The sequence below is a fragment of the Verticillium nonalfalfae genome (assembly GCF_003724135.2).
Source record: "Verticillium nonalfalfae strain VnAa140/NRRL 66861 chromosome Unknown scaffold_75, whole genome shotgun sequence".
NCBI lineage: Eukaryota > Fungi > Ascomycota > Sordariomycetes > Glomerellales > Plectosphaerellaceae > Verticillium > Verticillium nonalfalfae.
In genome coordinates, this window is record NW_021167300.1 from 21,608 (window position 1) to 42,299 (window position 20,692).

The 20,692-nt window shown below is 56.9% G+C and overlaps 6 protein-coding genes across 6 annotated transcripts; 4 read left to right on the forward strand and 2 right to left on the reverse strand.

Annotated features, from left to right (window-relative positions):
• Positions 1–324: 324 nt before the first annotated feature.
• On the reverse strand, positions 325–3,904 carry RPN2_2 (proteasome regulatory particle base subunit; the record flags this gene model as incomplete). Its single annotated transcript, XM_028642486.1, has 3 exons — positions 325–717; positions 778–3,706; positions 3,765–3,904. 3 exons carry the CDS (start codon positions 3,902–3,904, stop codon positions 325–327), a joined length of 3,462 nt encoding a protein of 1,153 aa, XP_028493693.1.
• A 2,050-nt stretch (positions 3,905–5,954) lies between these two features.
• CET1 (mRNA-capping enzyme subunit beta) lies at positions 5,955–8,774 on the forward strand (the record flags this gene model as incomplete). The annotated part of the gene is made up of 3 exons (XM_028642487.1): positions 5,955–8,000; positions 8,052–8,537; positions 8,601–8,774. The coding sequence occupies 3 exons, from the start codon at positions 5,955–5,957 to the stop codon at positions 8,772–8,774; spliced, it is 2,706 nt and encodes a 901-aa protein (XP_028493694.1).
• A 1,333-nt stretch (positions 8,775–10,107) lies between these two features.
• D7B24_008400 (uncharacterized protein) lies at positions 10,108–10,548 on the forward strand (the record flags this gene model as incomplete). The annotated part of the gene is made up of 1 exon (XM_028642488.1): positions 10,108–10,548. One exon carries the CDS (start codon positions 10,108–10,110, stop codon positions 10,546–10,548), a length of 441 nt encoding a protein of 146 aa, XP_028493695.1.
• A 258-nt stretch (positions 10,549–10,806) lies between these two features.
• D7B24_008401 (uncharacterized protein) lies at positions 10,807–13,084 on the reverse strand (the record flags this gene model as incomplete). The annotated part of the gene is made up of 4 exons (XM_028642489.1): positions 10,807–11,796; positions 11,845–12,006; positions 12,058–12,824; positions 12,892–13,084. 4 exons carry the CDS (start codon positions 13,082–13,084, stop codon positions 10,807–10,809), a joined length of 2,112 nt encoding a protein of 703 aa, XP_028493696.1.
• A 2,156-nt stretch (positions 13,085–15,240) lies between these two features.
• Positions 15,241–18,404, forward strand: D7B24_008402 (uncharacterized protein; the record flags this gene model as incomplete). Its single annotated transcript, XM_028642490.1, has 8 exons — positions 15,241–15,388; positions 15,542–15,887; positions 15,941–16,382; positions 16,434–16,597; positions 16,651–16,784; positions 16,852–17,044; positions 17,103–18,101; positions 18,176–18,404. The coding sequence occupies 8 exons, from the start codon at positions 15,241–15,243 to the stop codon at positions 18,402–18,404; spliced, it is 2,655 nt and encodes an 884-aa protein (XP_028493697.1).
• A 735-nt stretch (positions 18,405–19,139) lies between these two features.
• On the forward strand, positions 19,140–20,468 carry D7B24_008403 (uncharacterized protein; the record flags this gene model as incomplete). Its single annotated transcript, XM_028642491.1, has 3 exons — positions 19,140–19,555; positions 19,672–20,314; positions 20,376–20,468. 3 exons carry the CDS (start codon positions 19,140–19,142, stop codon positions 20,466–20,468), a joined length of 1,152 nt encoding a protein of 383 aa, XP_028493698.1.
• Between the last annotated feature and the right edge of the window lie 224 nt (positions 20,469–20,692).

The window sequence follows — 20,692 nt, forward strand, 5'->3', positions numbered from 1 at the left end:
CTCACGTGCGAAGGGACATGCGACTCAAGACGGCGAACGCAGAAAGGCATGGTATCATACACATACGAACACGCCTACTGTACAACAACAACAACAACTAACGGCCACTTCTCACGCGCAAAGAAACAAAAGCCTTTCCATCTATACCTTCTCTACCCAGCCGCCCCCGTCCCTGCAAATAGGCTAGAAATACAGCCACGGAGCAGTTTGCTCCTCCCTGCCTCCCTTGTCTGGTGTACACACCTCCTCGCTCCTGATTGCCTCTTCCGATTTCGGCCCCACGTCTAACCGACGCATCTCTCGCAGCCTGCCTGGCAGACCTTCTTATTCCTCGCTGTCGGTAAAGTACTCAAACTCATCCGGCACAGTCGCCTCCTCATCGCCCTCGCCATCCTCGTCCACCGCCGTCAGGACACCAGCGGCCGCCGCGGCACCGATGCCGCCCATGTCGTCGTCGTCATCGTGGCGCACCCGCGTCTGGCTCAGCAGGTTGTTGAACTCATTCAGCGAGCGAAGGTCTCCGCTGGCGCCGGCGCGGAGTGCCTGCTGAATAAGCTCCTGCTGTTGGCGAGTGGTCATCTCAGGACGCTCTCCGCCACCGTTCCTCTGGCCCGCGACGGGGGCCTTCTCGGTCGTCACCTTCTTCAGCTTCTCCTCCATGAGGACCTTCTCCTCATCGGGTTGCGTGTCCTCCAGGAGGAGGGGGCCACCGCTGGGCTGGTGTCATTGTTAGCTTGCTGCCGGATTCTGTCGCGCGTCGGAGTAGGGAATGCTTACCTTCTTGACGGGTCGGTACCGGTCCGACGGGAAGCTGACGAACTTGAGCTGTCCCGGGAGAACACGGGACATGTTCTCAATCTCGTACCCGACCTTCTCCTTCTCGGCCTTCTTCTTAGCATCCACAGGGGCAGGGGTGCCCTTCTCGCCTTCGGCCTCCTTCTTGTCCTTGGACGACTCATCGGCAGCCTTAGGCTTCTTCTCCTCGTCAACCTCCATCTTGTCGACAGCCGGCTTGGGCTGGTCAATGTCCATGCTCTCGCGACGCTGGGCGCGCTCCTTCTTTTGGGCACGGCGCTTGGCCTGGGCGGTCGTCGACAGCACGGCGGTCGCCACCATTGTGGGTCCCTCCTCGGCCTTGACCTCTTGCTCTGGGGGGTAGTCAAAGAGGCTGGGGCGAGTGGCGCAGTGGAACTTGAACTGGGGGATCTCCAGGTCGTGGTCGAGGCCAATGATGGATGTCGGGGAGAAGGCCAGCGAGAGGAAGTGGGTGAAGGGGAACCAGTACCAGTACTGCGTGAACACGGCCATACCGATGATGCCGGCCATGTTCAGGTTGCCGCTCTGGGTCTGGAGGCCGATGGTGCAGTTGCGGCCACCAGCGTCAATGATGCCGAGAGCCAGCGAAGCGCCGAACTTGGTCATGGCGTCCTCGTGGCGGTCGCCGACGACCTTCTTCAGTGTCTTGCGGATCGCAGCCACCTTGGGGTTCATGACCTCGTTCTGCTGGATCATGATCATGGCGAGCGAGATGAGGGCACCCTGGCGGACAAAATCGGTAGGATCCTTCATCATAGGCTCCAGCAGATCGATAGCCTCGTCGAGGCCTGTGCCCGCACACGAGATGCCGAGCGCCATGGCGGAACCGTAACGCACATGAGGGTTGTAGGATTCGGAGAGGAGCTCGACCATCCTGGGTACGCTGCCGGGCTTGCGGAACAGGATGAAACCCAAGCTCATGACAGCAATGCGGCGGACGTCGTCGTTCACATCGCTGACGGCAGTGTGGAGAAGCTTGCGGATAGCCTTGTTGCTGCCGGTGCCGCAGTAGGCGAGGGCGACGGTCAGGATACCTCCGTACCTCAGAGTTGGGTCAGGGTCGTTGAGGAGACCCTCGATCATGGCGTCCGCGCCCTCCTGGCGACCGTACATGATCAGAGCCATGCCGATGGCAAGACCGCGTACAATCTTTTCGTGCGTCGTCTCGTGAGCGTAGGTAATCATGTCCTCGAGAGCCTTGACGTTGCCAGTGCCCAGCATGATCAGACCCATGGCGAGACCGACGGCCTCACCGTTGAGGGCAGAGTCGGTGAAGAGAACATTCTTGAGGTTGTCAAAGATCTCCTCAGAACCAGTACCCATGCCTGCGATGCCCAATCCGAGAGCTCCGCCGTGCTGGATCACCTCCTCCTCGGCGGACGCGAACTGCGTCTTGAGGTAGTCGAGGGCGTCGGCTCCGTGGTTGGCATGAATCAGGCCGTAGGCGTACAAAGCACCACCTTGGCTGAAGATGGATCCGCTGCTCAGGCCACCGGCCTGGGGCAGGTACGGCTCGAGGAGTTTCCGGGACTGCGTCAGGTTGCCACGGTGAATGACACCGAGAGCAGCAGTGGCGGTGAACTTGGACCAGTTGACAGCCTTGCCGAGCCAATCCAAGTTGTCGCGGAAGAACTTGTCGTTGGTGGTGCCCTGGTTCATGAAGGCGTTGCAGAAGGTGACGGCGGTGTGGAAGATGGAGTTGCGGCCCTCAAGACTGTCGCGAACCTTGTTCAGGATGCTGAGGTCCGTACGGTTGTTGCGGTAGAGGAACTCAAGGTTGAGCCTGATGGTCTTGCTACCGTCCAGAATGGCGCGGATGTTCTTGTAGACCTTGGCCAGGTCATCCGACACCGTCTCTTCGGCAGACTCTTCGTTCTCCAGCAGCGGCTCGGCCTCCTCGCTGTCGTCATTGTCATCCTCGGACGCGGCAGGCTTCTTGGGAGCCTCCCCGGAGGGCAGCGACTTGATGATCTTGCCCAAGAATTCCTGTGTGCCGTTGTCGTACAGATCAAACGCGATCTGGTATGCATTGGTAATGGAAACGCGGTCTTCATTTGAGACGAGCTGTCGGAGCATGTGAGACGCCTCCTCGTCGGAGTTGAGGTAGACGACACACTTCGCGATGGCGAAATAGTCAGGGTTTGGGATGTCGTTCAGCAGATCGAGAATGAGGCGCAAGATCTCCGTCCTGAAGCTACGCTCCTGGACGAGATCCATGCATATGCTGAGGGCGTACTCCATGAGCTCGTCAGCAGGGCTCGGAGCGTCGGACGCCTTGCCCTTGGCCGTCTTCTCATCGTCGCTGGCGCGCTTGATGACTCGCCGGAGGACCTCGAGGTTTTTGGCCTCGACAGCAATGCCGACCACTTGCCTGTAGCGACCCTCCTTCAGGCACGACTCGAAGAGGCGCTCGACAACCCTTTGCAGGGCTTCTCGGGTGGACTTGTCAGCAACAGGCGCGATGGAGCCGGACCGGCCCTCTTTTACTGGCTGGAAGGTAGGGTCCAGAATCGTGTTGTCGACAGAGGCGCGGGACAGCAGGGACTTGGAAGGGAGGGTGGTCTGGGAGAAGGGTGTCGTCGGTGACATCAGAGCTGTGCCGTCGGCCGCACCGCTGGCAAAAGTTGTGGCCAGCGCAGGCAGCGATGCATCATTCTTGACGGCGGTGGGAACGGTGTGCTCGGACGCACAGACGGCAATGTAGTGGTCTACGCACTTGGAGATAATGGTCTCCTCAAACTCGCCGGGGGCGTCGAGCTTGAATAGATCGCCGGCGGCGAGGGCAAAGCTCATGCTCTCATTGTAGGCTTGGAGGTGGTAGTAGACCTTGGCAAGGACGAGGGCAGCGAGCTGGCGGTCGGGGAAAGATTCGTCCTCGTAGAGAGCCTCGCTACGGCCCGGTTAGCTTGGATAGCCGGGTGGGAAGATGGAGGGAGGCGACTACTCACATTTGGCCCAGAGCTCCAGCGACCTCGGTCCAGATGGTGTCGATATCGTCATTCAGGGTCTCAAGCGCGAAGACCTTGAGCTCGTTCTCCTCATCGGCGAGGAAGCCCAGAACGCCGGTTGCCGATACCAGGCCCGGCATTTTGAAAGCTCTCGAAAGGTAGAAAGAGTGTGGATGATTCGGTTGTGATAGCGACTCGTGACGTGGGAAGTTCGAAAAAGGCTGCAGGCGGAGAGTATGGAAAGAAAGGTAGTAACAGGTTTGGGCGGGTTGAGGTTCGATTACAGAGCGCCGCCTGATGTCGAGGATTCGATGGAGAGCGGCGGATGGAGGCTGATGGAGGCCGATGGAGGTGTTGTTGGTCGATTGGTGCTCTCTCCAGGGAACAGCAAGCGAGGTCGCGAGATGAACCACGTCAGGCACAGTCTGCCTGGCGCTGCTGGCTGCGTAGAGCTGCACGGACCCACATCCGGCGACACCATGAGTAAGCACGCTTTAAGGCTTGGCTCCCGTCTGCAGGTGGGCAATGATGGTAGGGCAGGCGACCAGGGGCCGGGCGGCTGACTACCCAACTTGCGAAAGCCTCATCACGTGATTTGAGATTACGATGAAGTAGGGGAACACCCAGGAATCAGTTTCTGCCAACCCGGTTAGACCGCATGGAGCTTAGCACATGTCACAGGAATGGCGTTCGTGGCCTTTTAGGAGGCCACAAGCCGGGACTGTTTCTCACATGCCCAAAATTGATGTGTCACACAGGTCTGAAGCCTGCTTCTGGAAGCCAGACCTGTGGCAATAATGGAGTCGCCCGGTAAGGCCATATCTGGCCTTATCCCCCCCTTCATCAAGACAAGGGAAGAAAAAAAATGATCCGGGGCAGAGGGGGGGGGCAAGATGAGTGGCCGGTGGAATTGGATCGGTTTTTCTTCACCACCATGTCATAGGTGCGATAGCTGGGTTTCATCGCTTAGACCATCATCCCAACCTGCCTGGCCATGCTGCTGTGCACTCCTAAACCACCATGTCCGTCATGATCTCTCATCTCATCATCTATGCACTTATTTGGTGGCTGCCTGTCTTCCTGTGACTGCGTCCGTGCATTGCAATGGCCCCTGAGAGGCTCGACAGACAGCCTTCGCCTTTTTTTCCTTCCCCAACTAGCCAACCACACTAGCCTGAGACCTGATGAATGAAGTAAAAAGCGAATCTGGCTGAGCACGTAGCCTGGAGCGTCCTAAGACAGATCCTGAATTTTCGAACCAACCCAGACTGGCCTGGGTCGGACTGCTGAGGCCATCGTCAAAGGGGACAGAGAGGACAATAGGCTCCGTCCATTTCGACATCTTTCGTCTCAACATGCATTCCCCTGATTCTTGAGAATGGAGACTGACAGATCAAAACTGACTGAGTGACTGACCATCGGCTGTCTTCTGTCCATCGTAGGTACGCAACGACGTATCCCTGCCACGCGCCCACCAACCACGCGTTCAGTTTCTGCCGTTGCATCCTACCTTGCCTTACCCAGCCTACCTACCTACAATCTTACCTATCTGCCTGACCGCACGGCACTGTTCATTGATTCATTCATCCATCCATCTATCCATTCACATTTCTCCCCGTTTGCTCTAGTCCCTAAACGCTCGCCAGATTGTGCACATCGAACTCATCGCCTCATCATTTCTCCAATCGCCGACCCAATCGCGTCAGACCGACCTCAGGCATCCGCGACTGTTCTGCGCTGTCGCAAACGCAGACGCAAGCACGCTCCGAGCAGACGGTTTTCTGTTCTCTGTCCTACACGTTCCGCCCACCAACAGCAGCAGCATCTGGCTGGTCGACCTTCGCTCATCCTCCAGCCGACAATCTCCAATTCTCCGAATCACACTGGCGTGATGCCCATCATTTGCCATTCGACCTCTACATGATAGCCCGTGCCGACAACCATCGCTAACCGACGACGACTCGCGGCCGAAAATTATTCGTCCTGCGCTTCAACATCCCTTCGTTCGCCCTCGACTCGCCTCGCCACGAGCCCGTCGCATGCGCAGCCTCATGGGACCGAGGGAACCGCGCCGGCAGTAGAAGCATCGCCTGTTACGACGCCCCGCCGCCCTGGAAGATCCCGGCTTTCCATCAATCGTCCTGAGACGCGCCCGCGCCGCCCCATCGCGAGATCGCGAAATTCATCGACATGGATCTCAGGAGCTTGATGAACACCAACGACGATGGCGAGCGAACCGGAAAGCCTGCACCACACGGTCCTCCGAAGCAGCAGCAACAGCAACCGCCGCCGCATCCCCATTATGCTCAGCAGCAGCAGCAGCAGCAGCATCCTCAACAACATCCCCAGCAGCAACAGCCGCCGCCTGCGCAGACCCCAACCACCCCGGCGCAAGGTCCTACGGCCTTCGCTTTTAGGGAGTCGGCATACAGCCATGCCTTGCACAGCTCGCCAGGCAAACCATCTGCGCCCCAAGAATACTCCGCCCACGGACAACCTGGCCCCGGCCCTGGACCAAACTCTGGCTCCTATCCCCCGCAGTCACCATACCAAGCACCGGGGCCTTACCCAAACCGACCTCCTCAGCCGACGCTGCAAACCCAGTACAGCGACCCGCGATCCCCTGGCGCTGCTCCCATGCCCGGGCCATCGCCGTATCGTCACACCCCCAACTCCTCTGTGAGCGCGCCGACCCAAGGGTATCCATTCCCGCCGTCCGGGGCGGCGCACGGCTCTCCCGAAGCGACCGCCAGCCCTGTGCAACGGCATCAATATCCACCCTCTACCACTTATCCTTCTCGAGATGGCTACTCGCACATGCCTGGCCCGCCACATGGTGCGACAGGACCTCCGCCTGCCCACCCCAGCGGTCCCTATGTGCCACACCAGCAGCAACCGCAGCAGCAGCAGCAGCAGCAGCAGCAGCAGCAACAACAACAGCAACAACACCCGATGCCACAGACGCCTCCCATAGGCACCTCGAGCGGTCACGCCTTTATTCACCAGAGATCTCAGTCGACTCACTCCACCCCGACGCCTACATCCGCTCATAGCCAGCACCAGTACGGGCATCCTTATCCACACAATAGCCCTGTTGCGACAGCCCGCCCACACCCCGCTGAACATAACCGTCAACCGTCACAGCCCCCGACGCCCCTCGGTCCTCCTTTGCCCGCTGGACAACGACAATCTTCTGCTGCTCCGAGCTACCCACACCCTTCGAGCCCTTACCAACAACGAATGTCGACTGCTTCGTCGCATATCAGCCAATCTCACGCCACCCCCCCTCCTCCTCCACCGACCGCCATACCTCGCGCTCCCAGTTCGCATTCTGCCTACGACCCACGGGTCAACGACGCCCACCGAAGATCCCAGTCCAACAGCGAGCGCGAGAGGAGTGTTAGCATCAGTCCGAAAACCCGCATGCCGAGCCTTCCGAGCAGTACTGGCGGCCCTCCGTCCGCACCCCCATCGACAATTGCCGACACGGAAATGCGCCCCGTCCAACCTTCGGTAGCCAACATGATGGACCCCGAACGCGAGCGAGCCACGACACCAGCTAAGCGAAAGCTGGCCGACCGTGATCTGAGTCCAAGGGAAATGGAAAAGGCAGGAACGAGGCCACCGCCACCCGGCCAGGTCAACGGCGACCGCGCCCCTCCGAGCCGCTCTTCGACTCGGCCTCCTACCGCTTCGCCCCAAGCTGTACAGAAGAAACGAGCTCGACACATGATGCCTCCGGTCTGGGCTCAGAGGTGGGACTCTCGAGAGAACCGCCGACTGAACAAGGCCAACTACGAACTCCAGAAACGAGGACCACCAAGCACAAACGGCAAGCCTCCGGTGGTCGTGAAGCAGGAGCAAATCAAGCAAGAGCTCGCGAGTCGGCATGCCTCACCCGAAGCGGTGCGGTCCGACTCGCTCAAGGGCGCCCCAGTTGCCGATCACAACCCGAACAACGAGATTGTGGCCATACTGGGCCCTTGGGAGCCCAGCATTACTGGTATCAAGCCAACAGACGAGATTGCCAAAAATGTGGCCGATTTTCTTTACCTCAACGTCGTCGCCAATCCTGACTCGGGCGAGATTGCTAATCGTGGTGTTGAATTTGAGATTGAAGCCAAGCTGGGAACTCTGATTGACAAGGACACAAACGAGCGCGTGGAAAAGTTCGTTACCACGGCTTGCCTGCTGCACGACACGGGCCGCATCGCCTTTCGTAGCAGCATGACAGCGGTATGTGGCCCAACAGTCTTCTCGTCATGAATGTCGCTGACTCCTTTTTAGGCTCAACACAAGGGCATGAACCAGTGGCTCAACGACAAGGTGTTAAATACGAATCCTCAGAATCCTGATCCTCGGGTCAGAGACCGTGTGCAGGTGCAATACAAGCATCGCCGCGAAGTCGACAAGTTCTTCGAGATCCCGAGCCAGCTGCAGGGCCGCCTTCCAGGCTGCGTACGGGCACGCATCAACCCGAAGCACAGTGTCAAGGTTCGCGTCACGTACGACCAGAAAACCGAAAAGCCTCTGGCCAAGATTGTCAAAGCACGCGTTGCCGACATTAATCTTCACATGCCCAACGCGCCGCTTGACTGTCGCATCAGCATCAATCTCGAAGCGGCCTGGGACGGCCCCATTGAGGAACTCGAGCAGATCGCCGTCGGCCACGGCAACAAGTTCCCCGATCGCAGCAAGGACCGGCTCAGCTACACGCAGAGCCATTATCAAGTGGACCTGACTCAGGTGACCCAGACGGTACCTGGTCCGGGGGTATGTTTTGGCCCTCCTCTCTTTTCCGTCTTCTTGACATGCTTGATGCTGATCCGAACTTAGAACACGCAACGCGTCGACAAAGAGCACGAACTCGAGATTGAGCTCGCGCCCCATGTGACCATCGATCAAGGCCAGCGAGCCACGAGCGGTCAGCCCCACAAGTACCCCGAGCTGATCGAGGGTTTCGTGGACAACATCCGCATTCTGGCCCGCGCCGCGGGTGATTTTGTATGATAACCAAGAGAGGAAAAATCAAAAAATGACGTACGACGAGCATACGGGGGTTGTGCATTATCGTGGAGCAGGGAAATTCTTTCTTGTTGTTCTTTCACCACAGCTTGTTCTTCTTTTTCCCAAGACTGGTCATTAGGCTTCTATACCAGGCGTGTGTGCGCGGAGTCATGGCAAGGGGTTGGGGGCGCGATAGGTATGTGTGTGTGTGTATGTGTGTTTGGGACGACGGGAGCGAGCAAGGCCGTCATTGTAGCACAGAGACGGCTGTGGAGGGTTTGTGAGCAGGCAATTGATGGCATGCTGCTGAGTTCAGACGATACTACCGGTAGTATCGTGATGTGACAATGCCATTCGTGAAATTCGACAGCACGCCATATATGATGTCAGGTACCCGCAGTCTGAAGGACTGGATCTTTCGGCTCGATACACGACACGTAGGCTTTCCACAAAGTGGCATGAGCTCATGGCCTGAACCCCCATCACAGGGAGACAAAGTGTCACCATCCACAGGATGACTTGCAATGGTCTGGCAATGCGGATATGCGCGGCATCGACAGGCTTGTAGATCATGTCGTGGGTAGCAGAAGCCTCTGCAGCCTCGAACACAGCCCAGATGCGGCGCCTTGCCTGAGGACCTCACCAAGGTGGCACTGAGACTTGACTGGACCTTCATTGTACAGCGCGCGATCGCGGGTACTGACTGCAATGCTGTCTCCGATCGATGCTGCATTTTCGGGCTGGGCTGGAATTCCACACTCTCAATACCATTGTCTCGACAGCATGAACCCATTTTCAGACTTGACACGCATCAGAAGCGTGCTGTGTCACATTGACTTCGACGGGCTCCAGTCCCAAAATGTCTCGACCAGGAATTCTGATAATGGCATTCTAGTGCTCGTGGTAGGGTGCCTCTTTACTTGTTGTGGTGTTTATGTATCATTGAACAGTACCAAGTCGGTGCTCGACCCGACTGCATGAGCTGTGAACCGTCGTCTTTCTCTTCTCACACCTCACATTGTATTCTTTGTCTTCAAGTTACATCAGTCATCCCCGGCCGACAATACAACGTATTATCAGTACGACAAAGACATTGAGGGGGTCATTGTCGAGGGCCTACTCGTCAAAAGCTGCTTAAAATACATTGCACTAGACTGACCCGATAGCAACTTGATGTTGTCGTCAAAGAAAAAGGAGGCCTGGAGGGAGATGGCCACTTGTATATCTAACCTTTCTGTTGCGGTTGAATCCTTCAATCACACAACAAGCCTCAAGTTCTCCATCCACGTCAACTCACACGGCACGCAACCAGACTCCCATCCACCGAATCCGCAAAATGACAACCTACTCCTCCAGCCCAGTGGCCACCTTCCTCTTCCCCACCGCCTTCGTCCTCTTCACCCTCCTCATCGCCTCCACCGAAGCCCTCGCCCTCATCCTTAAGCCCCTGAGCGGCCTCATCGTCCAGTCTGTCGTCTACTGGGCCATAGCCCTCGCCGTCTGGAGCGAGCCCAACGACGAGACGATGGTCAAGGCCTTCCTGTTCCTCGCCATGCTCTCCTTCCTGCTCATGCAGGTGCGCAGCAAGCGCGTGCCCCAGCCCTTCATCCGCGCCGTGCTGGGCCTCGTGTCCCTGGCCGTGATTGCCCATGACTGCACGATCGGGTTCCTCGGGACGCAGGCCGTCATGTTGAGGGTCATGATGCTCCTGCTGCGAGCGAGAAACGTCCATGCCGTCATGGGGCGTAGCAGGGCCGTGCAGTTCTTTGCGAGCTGAGCGGAGCGTGCCGGACTTGACATGAAGGGATCTCGATCTTGGTAGCAGAGGTAATCGGTTGTCGAAGCTCGTTTTCTGGGCGTTTCTTTCTTCGCATCTCTTTGCATCTCTTTGCGCTAGATTGTATTGATAGAGAGCAGCATCCAGATGAGACAAGCCCATTATCTGTTCAGAGTGAACTCTCGGTGAAGAGTCTCGTGTATTTTTGGGTATTGACATTACACATATACCTTCTTCTATGACTCGCTTTAAATAAACCTAGTACTGGTATCTTCCCTGCCCTGGTGTCGCATTTAGATTCGTAAAATAGCCATCGAAATCGGTACCCGCATAGGGTGACAGATTTGACTCCCGTCTCTCCTCCATCTGAGTTCCGTCGCCATCCGCAGTTCCTTGCCGTCTTTGTCGCAATGTCTCTCTGCCCACCCAACTGAGGTACACCGTCTCATGCACCTGCACCAGCCCACCACTTCTCCTCGGGTCGACACGTCCACTACTACCCTCAACATCGTTCTTGCCCGACCCCTCTGCGGGCTCAAACTCTGGTCGCTTCTCGACAACAAACACGCGGTGGTCCTTGCGGTCGATGTGCTTCGCCACGCCAACGAAGCCGAGAAACCATGCAATTCCGAGGCCAATGACGCACCATGAGACGGTTGGGACGATCCACCATTCCGCCTTCGGTTTGGTGAGCTGTTCATAGAGACCTGTTGGAGGCACCCAGGTCGCGATCACTGGGTACAAGCCGCCAGCCATGTATACAGAGGCAGCGATAATGCTCACCACCGGGTTGATGCCCTTTCCTGTCAAATCTGTCCAGGTAGGGTTTTCTGGGATGGTTTGGTCGTTGGGTTCGTCGCCGTCCCGGTTTACGGCCGTCGGAGGCGGGCCGCGGAAGCGAAGAATCAGAATTCCAAGTCCGAGAAATGTACTCATGAAAGCAGTAACAACATAGGCGCTCCACGAAGTGAGTAGAGTGTACGCCTCCGTGGGTTTCATGCCCCACGTGGCGAAGATGAGAACAAGACAGCTGACGAAATGAAGCACGAGCGCGCCGACCGGCGTCTTCTCGCTGTGTTCTTCGGGCGAGAACCAACTTAAGCGCATAATTGACTTGAACATGCCGTGCTTTTGGAACCATCGCATGACTCGACCAACACTCATGTCTGTGTTCTGAGAGAAGAACTTGGGAAAGGGAAGAATGCCTTCTTTGGCAATCTCTTGCTTGACACGGGCCGCAGTGTACGTCTGTGCAGACTTAGCATCATAAACTGAGAATGGGAGTGTTCGACGTACCATGACAATGATGTTGCCCAATGAAGACACTGCCAGAAGACCATTGAAGATCCGAAGTCCAGTATCCCTGCCGCCGTCAAGGTGGCCAAGGGTAAGCTCAAAGAACTGCTCGGCCACACTGCGATCGACGTTGATCTGGTCGAGTTTGGGCACCACAACCATCTGGCAAAGGGTCAGCGGGGACGCTATTAGGCGTTGGAGGGCTCAACTCACGTAGCTCAGGTTGACAGCGAGGTATAGTACCAAGACGATACCTACACCCGTGCTCATGGCGCGTGGGAACTTCTTCCTTGGTCGGCTGATCTCGCCCAAGACATAGTTGGGCTGTTCGAAGCCGGAGAAGGAAAATATAATAGCCAGAAAAGCATGAGCGTAGCCGTTTGGTTGGTTCGACCCGCCTCGGAACGAGTTATCCGCAGAGATATTGTCGGTGAAGACGTTCTCTGTCTTGGGCAGAGCATTGCCACCAACACACGCCGCTGTGATGATAATAAGCAGCATGATGCCGACCTTCACAATAGCCAATGTGTTATTGAGCCAGAGACCCCCGCGACGTGAGATGGCGTGAATAAAGCAGGTTAAGGTGGCGACGGCCATGGCAATCCCCCTCACAGCACCATTGGAAGGGTCCTGAACGTTTGCAGCAAGCAGAACGCGATGCGCAAAATTGATCGAGTTACCAGCCATATTGCCCAGGATGATAAAGGAGATGCCGAAGATGCATGTCGAAAGTAAAACGGTGTTTTTACGATAGGCGGGCTTCGTGTATACGTATTGAAGGTAATTGAGATCTCCGCCGCTTCGAGGGACACTCTGTTCAACACCATTGATGACATAGCGAGGGATGTTCAGGCCGTATTCGATGTAGACGTGAGTACCGCAGATGCAGTAGATGATCCCGGCGACCCAGAAGAGCAGTGATGCGCCAGTGCTCATCGTTCCCTGGATTACACGCTGGGGCGACATGAAGATGCCGGTGCCTTGCCGAGGAGAGATGAACGGGTTAGCCCAAGAGCCAGTGCATCATGAGAAGTGCGACAAGCTCACCAATCATGCGATTGATCACCAGACAGCAGACAGTGAAATATCCCAAACGAAAACGCTCCTTAGGCGCATATGTCACGATACCGTTGCCATTGGATTCGTCGTAGAGATCAGCTCGATCTGAATCTATGGAGTGAGCATCGCGATCTCGGGCTGGCTCCTGCCGGATGCCAGCAGAGCTGGGGAAGTCATCCATGACGGAGACGAGGCAGAGCAGATGGGCCTGCCAGTCAAGGAGTGGGCGGCGTGTGTGTGGCGATGGGCCAGTCTCTCATGGAAAGGCTAGAGGGAGAGGCCAGAGTATGGAATGCCAGAGCCCGAAGAGGAGCGCGCAGATGATGAACAGAGAAACGAGGCGCGTCTCGTAGTGCGAGGCTCTGTGGGCAGCAATCTCTATGTAAATCACGTCGGTCGACGGGCATGGCTCAGGCCGCGCTCGCTGGTGGAACGCCTTGACATTGTGCTATATGCAGACGGCCAGTAATCGTGCCGAACATCCAGCCTCCAGAGGGTGACTGGGGGGCTGCCACATGGTGGTCACAAGACAAAATTATGAGTCGAATGCAAGGCAGGCCAAGCCGAACCAATCCAGGAGAAGCAAGACGGGAGGCAGGACATGCCGCCACAGGAGCCACAGCCTCGCTGTCGAGTATGCCTCGTTGGGTGCTGCATGGCATTGGGGAGCAGGACTGCCCTTGAGCATTGCGCCGTGGTGCCATCCGATGAAGCCAAGCCTGATCAGGGAGATGGCGTCTTGCCGACGAGGTGATCGTCGAGGGGTTGAGCGAATAGGCGACGAACGGAAGGCAGACTGGTTGATGCAGGCGATGTCCGAAACGATAGCGGGAGTTGCTGTCACGGGAGGCTTGAGGGGGCGGTGGTATGCCTGACCGCCAGAAGAGGCTCTCGGTGTGCCTAATGCATGGAGCTATGGAGAGAAGGACGAGGACAAGCTGTTCAGCTTTCAGATCACTGCCACAACGGATAGACGAACCTCCACTGGCGGGCCAATGCGAAGCTTAAGTTTCCCAGGGGAGGCGCTACCATCACGAACCGCTAAGGACGAAAGGGGAATGGCCGCTGCTTGTGTCTGCCGCATCTATTGGTCGTCTGCCGTGCTGGGAAGCGAGGACCCAGACTGTCTCCCTGGCTCTTGCCTGCCTTATTACCACTTTGACACCTGCTACGCTGTTACCTAGGTAGGTAAAGAGGTACAGTAGGTAGTGGGGTGCTCCTGCTTTGCCTCGTCTTTGCAGAGACCCTGGCATGGCACCTGCTCGCTCGCCTTATCGCTGGAACAAGCTGCGGGCGGGACATGCGCAACCCGCCCGCTGTTCGTCAGATGTCTCGTGTCTCCCCTCTTGTCTCTGACCTTACCTTGGCTTCACAGCATCTAAGCCTCCCTCATGCCCCTCTTCCCCAGACCTACCCAGATGTGCCAGAGTTGTTGGCACACTCATTCATGACACGTCACTTGCCATGGTCTGTTTCCCAGGCGCGGGTTGTATCACCGCACCATGTCGTACAGGATCCCCACCGATATTCATCGGCCAGGAACAGAGTCAGGTTTCAGGCAACTACTACGACAGGACCCGGGACTCTGGTCTCAGGTGCCTCCCATCTACATGAGCTACTTATCTAGGTAGCCACTTTGCGTGGTTTTGCCAGGATTCCAGCCCGCATATCTGTTCAAACAGCCCCCAACGGAACCTCTGGGCCGGCGTCCCCCCCGGACTGGGGTGAATACATGATGGTGGTCTCCCTGCATCGCCCAGCACTCAGGGACGGCTCGCCTCATTCTGGCGTGGCCCCCATCCTTTCTCTCTGTCACCCTCTCCCTCCTCGTCGCATGCCTCCGGCCGAGAAACACACCGACCCTACAGACTAAGCCTCGCATCCATCTTCGAAAACGGCGCACGCGGCTATTCGACTCAGCCACAAGGTCTCCTTGACGGACCTGTCCGGCTTCACTTCCAACGGGCTGGTAGTCCTGCGCTGCCAGCAGATCGAACGAACACCTGGTCTGGTCGTTGCCTTTCCTCGTCCATCTTTCCTTGTGCTACGTGCAAAGTCCAGCTGAGTGCTGCCCTGGAGACCGATAGACCCCTACCCGCATCGTGCTGATCGGGAGAATGACGACGCCCCGTATGCGCGTGTGACATCTCCACGTTCAAGCATTTCCCTTGAAAATCACAACCAGCCCTCCACCCTCTCTCGTTCTCTCTCTTGTGCCTGGTCTTTCCTTCCTGATCTCCGTTTTGCTTGCCGCATCCGACACGACTGGAAATCCCCTTGGAATCACCAACGACACCATCTGCATGGTCGCTCCTTAAAGGAGCCCAACACCTCTTCATGGCTGGTCTCGTTCAAGCAGGCGACTTGATCAACTTTGGAAGACTTGCCTGGCAGGTTTACCAGTACGGCTGGCAAGACGAACATAACGCAAGTAAGTTGCCTTTGTGCTATGCGTCCCGGCAGAATGCGACTTTGCGCTATCTCGGTATTTCGAGTACCCCGCGCAGTGCCTTGCCCGCGGCCAACTTAGTAGTCACATCCCTACCTACCCTCACTGTTAGGCCCGAGATGTTCTCCACTCTACCAAGTCAACGCGCGATGGCATAAGTTATCAGGGCAAATGCTGACCCCTGACCAGCAAGACAATACTTTGAGTTTGGCAGAGATGTCAAAGGCCTGGCTGAGAACCTCAACATCCTGAGTCGAGTCCTTGCTCAAGCAAATCAGTCACTTCGCGAGCAGGGCGCCTACAATACGCCTGTCAGATGGGACGAGGCCTCACTCCTTGAGATCATCGGTGACTACCGGAAAACGCTGCAAGAATGTTACGAGCTGGTCGAAACGAACACGCGGTACCGCCTCAGCGGCGGTCCTGTGCGGAACATTGAGTGGAATGTTCTTGTACAGCCGAATGCCGATCGCCTGCGTCAGAGGCTGCTGCTTCACAACTCCAAAGTTCTCCTGGTTCTGAAGCCTTTTGAGATGTAAGTCAAGGCCGTAGGCACATAACCTTCTGAAGGCACTGACGACTTGACAGTGACCTTCTTTGCCGAGTTCATCAGGACTTAGCAGACAGGATCCAAGCTGTACACGTTGATCTACGTCGCCTCATCGGTATCCTTGTCCCCAACATGGAGCAGGCGCTCGCCCAACAAGAAGTCCGCGATATTCACATGCTTGAGATTCCACCACGCGTGAGCGAAGCCTTTAGGCGAGCGGCCATGCAAGAGAAGCTTGAGTATGAAGACGACATGAATCTGGATCTTGAGGAAATGGCGGACGCTTTTGTTCTACACTACGGCAACTCGACGCGCGACTTCGTTTCTGGCATGTTAGTCGAGAACAGGGTACCGCGCCCCGAGCAGTACATCAACCTCCTTAAATGTGTCTGGTTAATGCAGCGAATCCGAGAATCGCCCAAGTTGAAGCAGCCTGCTCCCGAGTCGCATTGGCCGTCATACGTCAAACAACTGGAAGATGTCAGTTGTCAAAATTAATACACTTCAGACTCATGCTGACATCAGATGCAGGACCTTTCGTCCCAATGCGAGCGCTTCGAGCCGAGGCAAGAACTTGTGGCGCCAGATGTCATGAGCTTGACAAGAGACATGCTCGAAATTTGGCCCGAAAAAGAGCTGCCGCAGCTGATCGACGTTGTGACGCGGGACGAACTTATGGAAGAAGTCTTAGAGGTGTACGTCTACCCCGCATTCCTCAATGCGACAACACAAGAACTTATTTTCCTAGGCCTCTGAACGGGACAGCCAACAACGTGCAGCGCAACCTCCAGCTGCTGCGGCGAATGGGAGCAGATAACAGGCGATTTCGGGTTAACCTGACAGGCGTCGAGCAGCCTGTTGCAGGACGAGCGCGCCGCCAGGGTATGTTCTCGATATCTACACAACTCGTTTATGATACGCAGCATTGCTAACGTGCTCTATTCTCCAGCCGAAACGATTGATTTTGACATCTCAACTGTCACCATCAACCCGTTGTATGCTGTGCCCTCTCCAATAGGGGGCATGGATGTCATCCTACGACGAGATGAAAGAATTGCCAGATTGGCATTCCAGAACCTCAAAGACATCCTCAAATTCCAACAGGCTGTGACGGGATTCAAAACGTGGGCATCGCACGTTCAGTATGTGTTAAGACATCGTATGCGCCCCAAAAGATATCTCTCTGCTGACACTCCAAAGGTTCAACGCTTTGGTGAGCTTCATCATATCTGGAAGGAGGGACCCCATTGTGGAGAAGGCTTGCATTCAACTCTGGATTCCGAAGCAGCTGGATGGTAGACTTGTTACTGGCGCTGACGTGGCAGCTGATGCATCCACATCAGCGCCCACTGAAGCCCCTTCACGATCTTCGACCCTCGTTGCATCACCCATGAGCGGTACATTGCCTTTTTCTCCAAACAATGTCGACAGCATTTTTACAACACCGGATCCTTTCGGCGGTGCGTCACGCGTCAGCACGATGCGCTCGCCGCCCTCGCCGAACCCTGGCGTCCAGCGGAACCCTCCTAGTGCATCTCCGCGCCACCCTATCAACATCCCACGTCGACCCGTCGCCTCAGGATCAGCAGCCTATGGGAGCCCCCCCACTCAGAGGCAACCCAGTGTGACGCTCTCGCCGTTTGCTGGGAGTCCACCGGCGTCCAATGCCTTCCCTCCCGGCTGGTCCTATGCTCAGTCGCCGCCTCTCGGCCGCTCTCCAGCTCGCGATTCAAGTATATCAACGGTGCACAGCCGGACGTTTAGCATGTCGAGCAACGCTTCAGTGACAGCGCAGTCCAACACGAGCTCAAGTGGCAGTGATGCGCACACTGTCACTGTTTCCATTGCCGGGCGCACCACCGGAGGCACGCTCCATCGCAGGCCGCCCAAGCCTCTGCTGGTCCTGTTCACCGAAAACCCGCAAACCGGCAAGCGGTCTTTCGTTGCTTTACCATTGGACGATGAAAACGCCGTGATCAACCCAGCGCGCTGTCACTGCGGACGTGCCGGTCGTGACGGTGCGGCGTGCACTATCGCGGCCCTCGAGAAGAGGGAGGGGCGCGTGGACTTGGAAGCGCGTCGATTTGAGAGCACCAACGGCGAGGCTGACTGGAATGTCGCAAAACTTGCGCTTGGGAGGCGGGAGGAAAGGGGCTACGACGAGGCGATATGGAGGAATCTGAGGCGACTCAGCATAAAGTACGTACTGCTTCCTTTTTCCCCTTTCTGATCCCTCGTCTTTTGTGAACGAGTAACTGACTGGCATGCGACAGATTCCCCGACGCAGCATCAAGGGCGGTATTTGGTGGGACGCCCGCGCAGTGCAGATGCAGTACTCGGACAGAAGCAGAGCTCAACAGGTGTCTCAAACAAGGACACAAGGGGTTTCTGGGTGAAGTTCAGGAGTGGTATAGACAGCGGGCGAATCAGTACCACGCGGCGCGGTATGAGTCTCAACAGCATGTCGTCAATGGAACTTTGAGTAGCCAGGTCCCTTTCTGAGGAGAGATAAGCTCAAGAGTGTGGGCGTGTTGTTAGAATACCCAAAGTAACTTTAAGATGAGAACGAGTCCATTTCTATGTCCAGTGCATGTGTGTGTCGGTGTTACAGTATATGAGGCACTGGCCTTGACAACTATCTTTTGGCCAAGACTGTCTGATTTGGTGCTTTCTCATGATAGATGGCACGGTACTGGTCATCCCTCTAAGCGCACCTCTCACGGTCTCGAGAGATGCTGCAACTCGTGAATCCTTCACTCATGTAGCTAGGGAGGCCTTCAGGCTAATCCCTACAGGGGCGTCCTTCCGTTCCGCTGTGCCAGTTGTGCAGGCCTCCTCGTTCTTTCGGCCTCCGCAACCCCCCCCCCGCCGACAGGACGGTGATGTTCGGCCGGAACCCCACGTCTATAAATGATGCGCGACGCTGATCTGGGGCCGGAGTATGTTTTTCCACAACTCGGTGGAACTTGCGGGGTCGAATCCTTGGCAAGGAGCTGCCACTTTCGGCATGTTCTGTGTAGAAGAGTACATGTCACGGTTTCTTCGAGGAAGGCAATGGAGCAAAACATGCTCAAGTCAAAGCGTGCTCTTGCTGCCGGGCAAGTTCAGACCGAGAGAGAAGGCAATGCCCGAGATCCAGACGTCGTACATAAAGGTATCTTGCGTCTCCGGCCTGAATCTTTCCTTGACCGCACGAAAACGAACAAGGAATTGGACGGGCAGAGCAGAAAGCGAACCATGAAAGCCTGCACTCTAGCCTTCCTCGCCACGGCAGCGGCGGCTGCGCCGTCGCCCGAGATTCCGTACTCACAGTGGATGACTGACTCGATGATCCGCAACGGCTACCAGCTTGCGCCGACGTTCCACTACGACGAAGCGACACTGTACACGTCGTTCGAGGCCGTTTACGACGCCAACAAGAACGAGACGGTGCTCGACTTTTACCGCAGCCACGTGTATGCCGTCGTGCTCGAGGACGGGACGATCGACGGGTTCAACCACTCGCACTACAGCCTCGACAACTACCGCTTCGGCAACAACATTCTCTGGTGGTACGAGCGGACGGGCGAGGAGCGGTTCAAGATTGCGGCGGGGAAGATCAAAGACCAGCTGGACAGGCACCCGAGGACGCCGACGGGCGGGTTCTGGCACAGGTACGTCTTACCCCCATTTTTACACATGTGCACCATGTCTGCTCGTTGCGCCAGCCAGGATTTTATTTTAAAACAAAAGAAGAAAAAAGAAGGCAAGCTGACCAGCGCCGCACAAGACGGCCGACGTATCCCAACCAAATGTGGCTCGACGGCATCTACATGGCCGACACATTCTACGCCAAGTGGACGCGCCTCTTCCAGCCCGCCAACGCGACGGCCTGGGACGACATTGCGCTGCAGTTCGACACGATCGACGCGCGCACGCGCGAGCCGGCCACGGAGCTGCGCGTCCACGGCTACGACGAGGGCAAGACGGCCGTGTGGGCGGACCCCGTCACGGGCGCGGCGCCGCTCGTCTGGGCCCGCGCCGTCGGCTGGTACGTCATGGCGCTGCTCGAGGTCGCGGCGCTGCTGCCGGCGGCGCACCCGGCGCGGGAGAGGCTGCTGGGCTACTTCCGCGCCGTGGCGGGCGGGTTGCGGGCGGCGCAGGACGAGACGGGCGGCTGGTGGAATGTCATGAGCGAGCCGTACCCGGGCCGGCCGGGGAACTACATCGAGAGCTCGGCGAGCGTCATGTTCACGTTTGCGCTGCTGAAGGGGCTGAGGCTCGGGATCCTGCCCAAGGAGGAGTTTACGGAGACGGCGGCCAAGGCGTATCGGGGTATGGTCGACATGTTCGTCACGGAAAATGACGATGGGACGCTGAACTGGGAGAAGACGGTCGAGGTGGGGAGTCTGGGGAGCAATGCCACATTCGAGGTGAGTTTCTCGCAATTTCTGCCTCTGCCTGGGATGGAAAGAGATAACTGACTTGTAACAGTACTATTCGAGCATCAAGCTGAGACAGAACGATCTGCGCGGAGGCGGCGTATTCATGTTGGCGGCCTTGGAATGGGAGAGCAGGACATGCTGAGGATCGTGAAGGATCATGCGCTCACACACTGGTTGGGTTGTGCGTATGCTAGAACATGCCCAATATCTGCGGACTATCATGAGGATGAGTTCGAGGTTGCGAAAGGGGGAAAGGCTATAATCCTTGCCCTCAGACAATGTCAGCGGATGCTTGGTGCAAGGTTATCCACTGCGCCCCGGAAGTCAGCGAGCCTTTATTGTATCGCGCTTCAGATTGTGACAGAG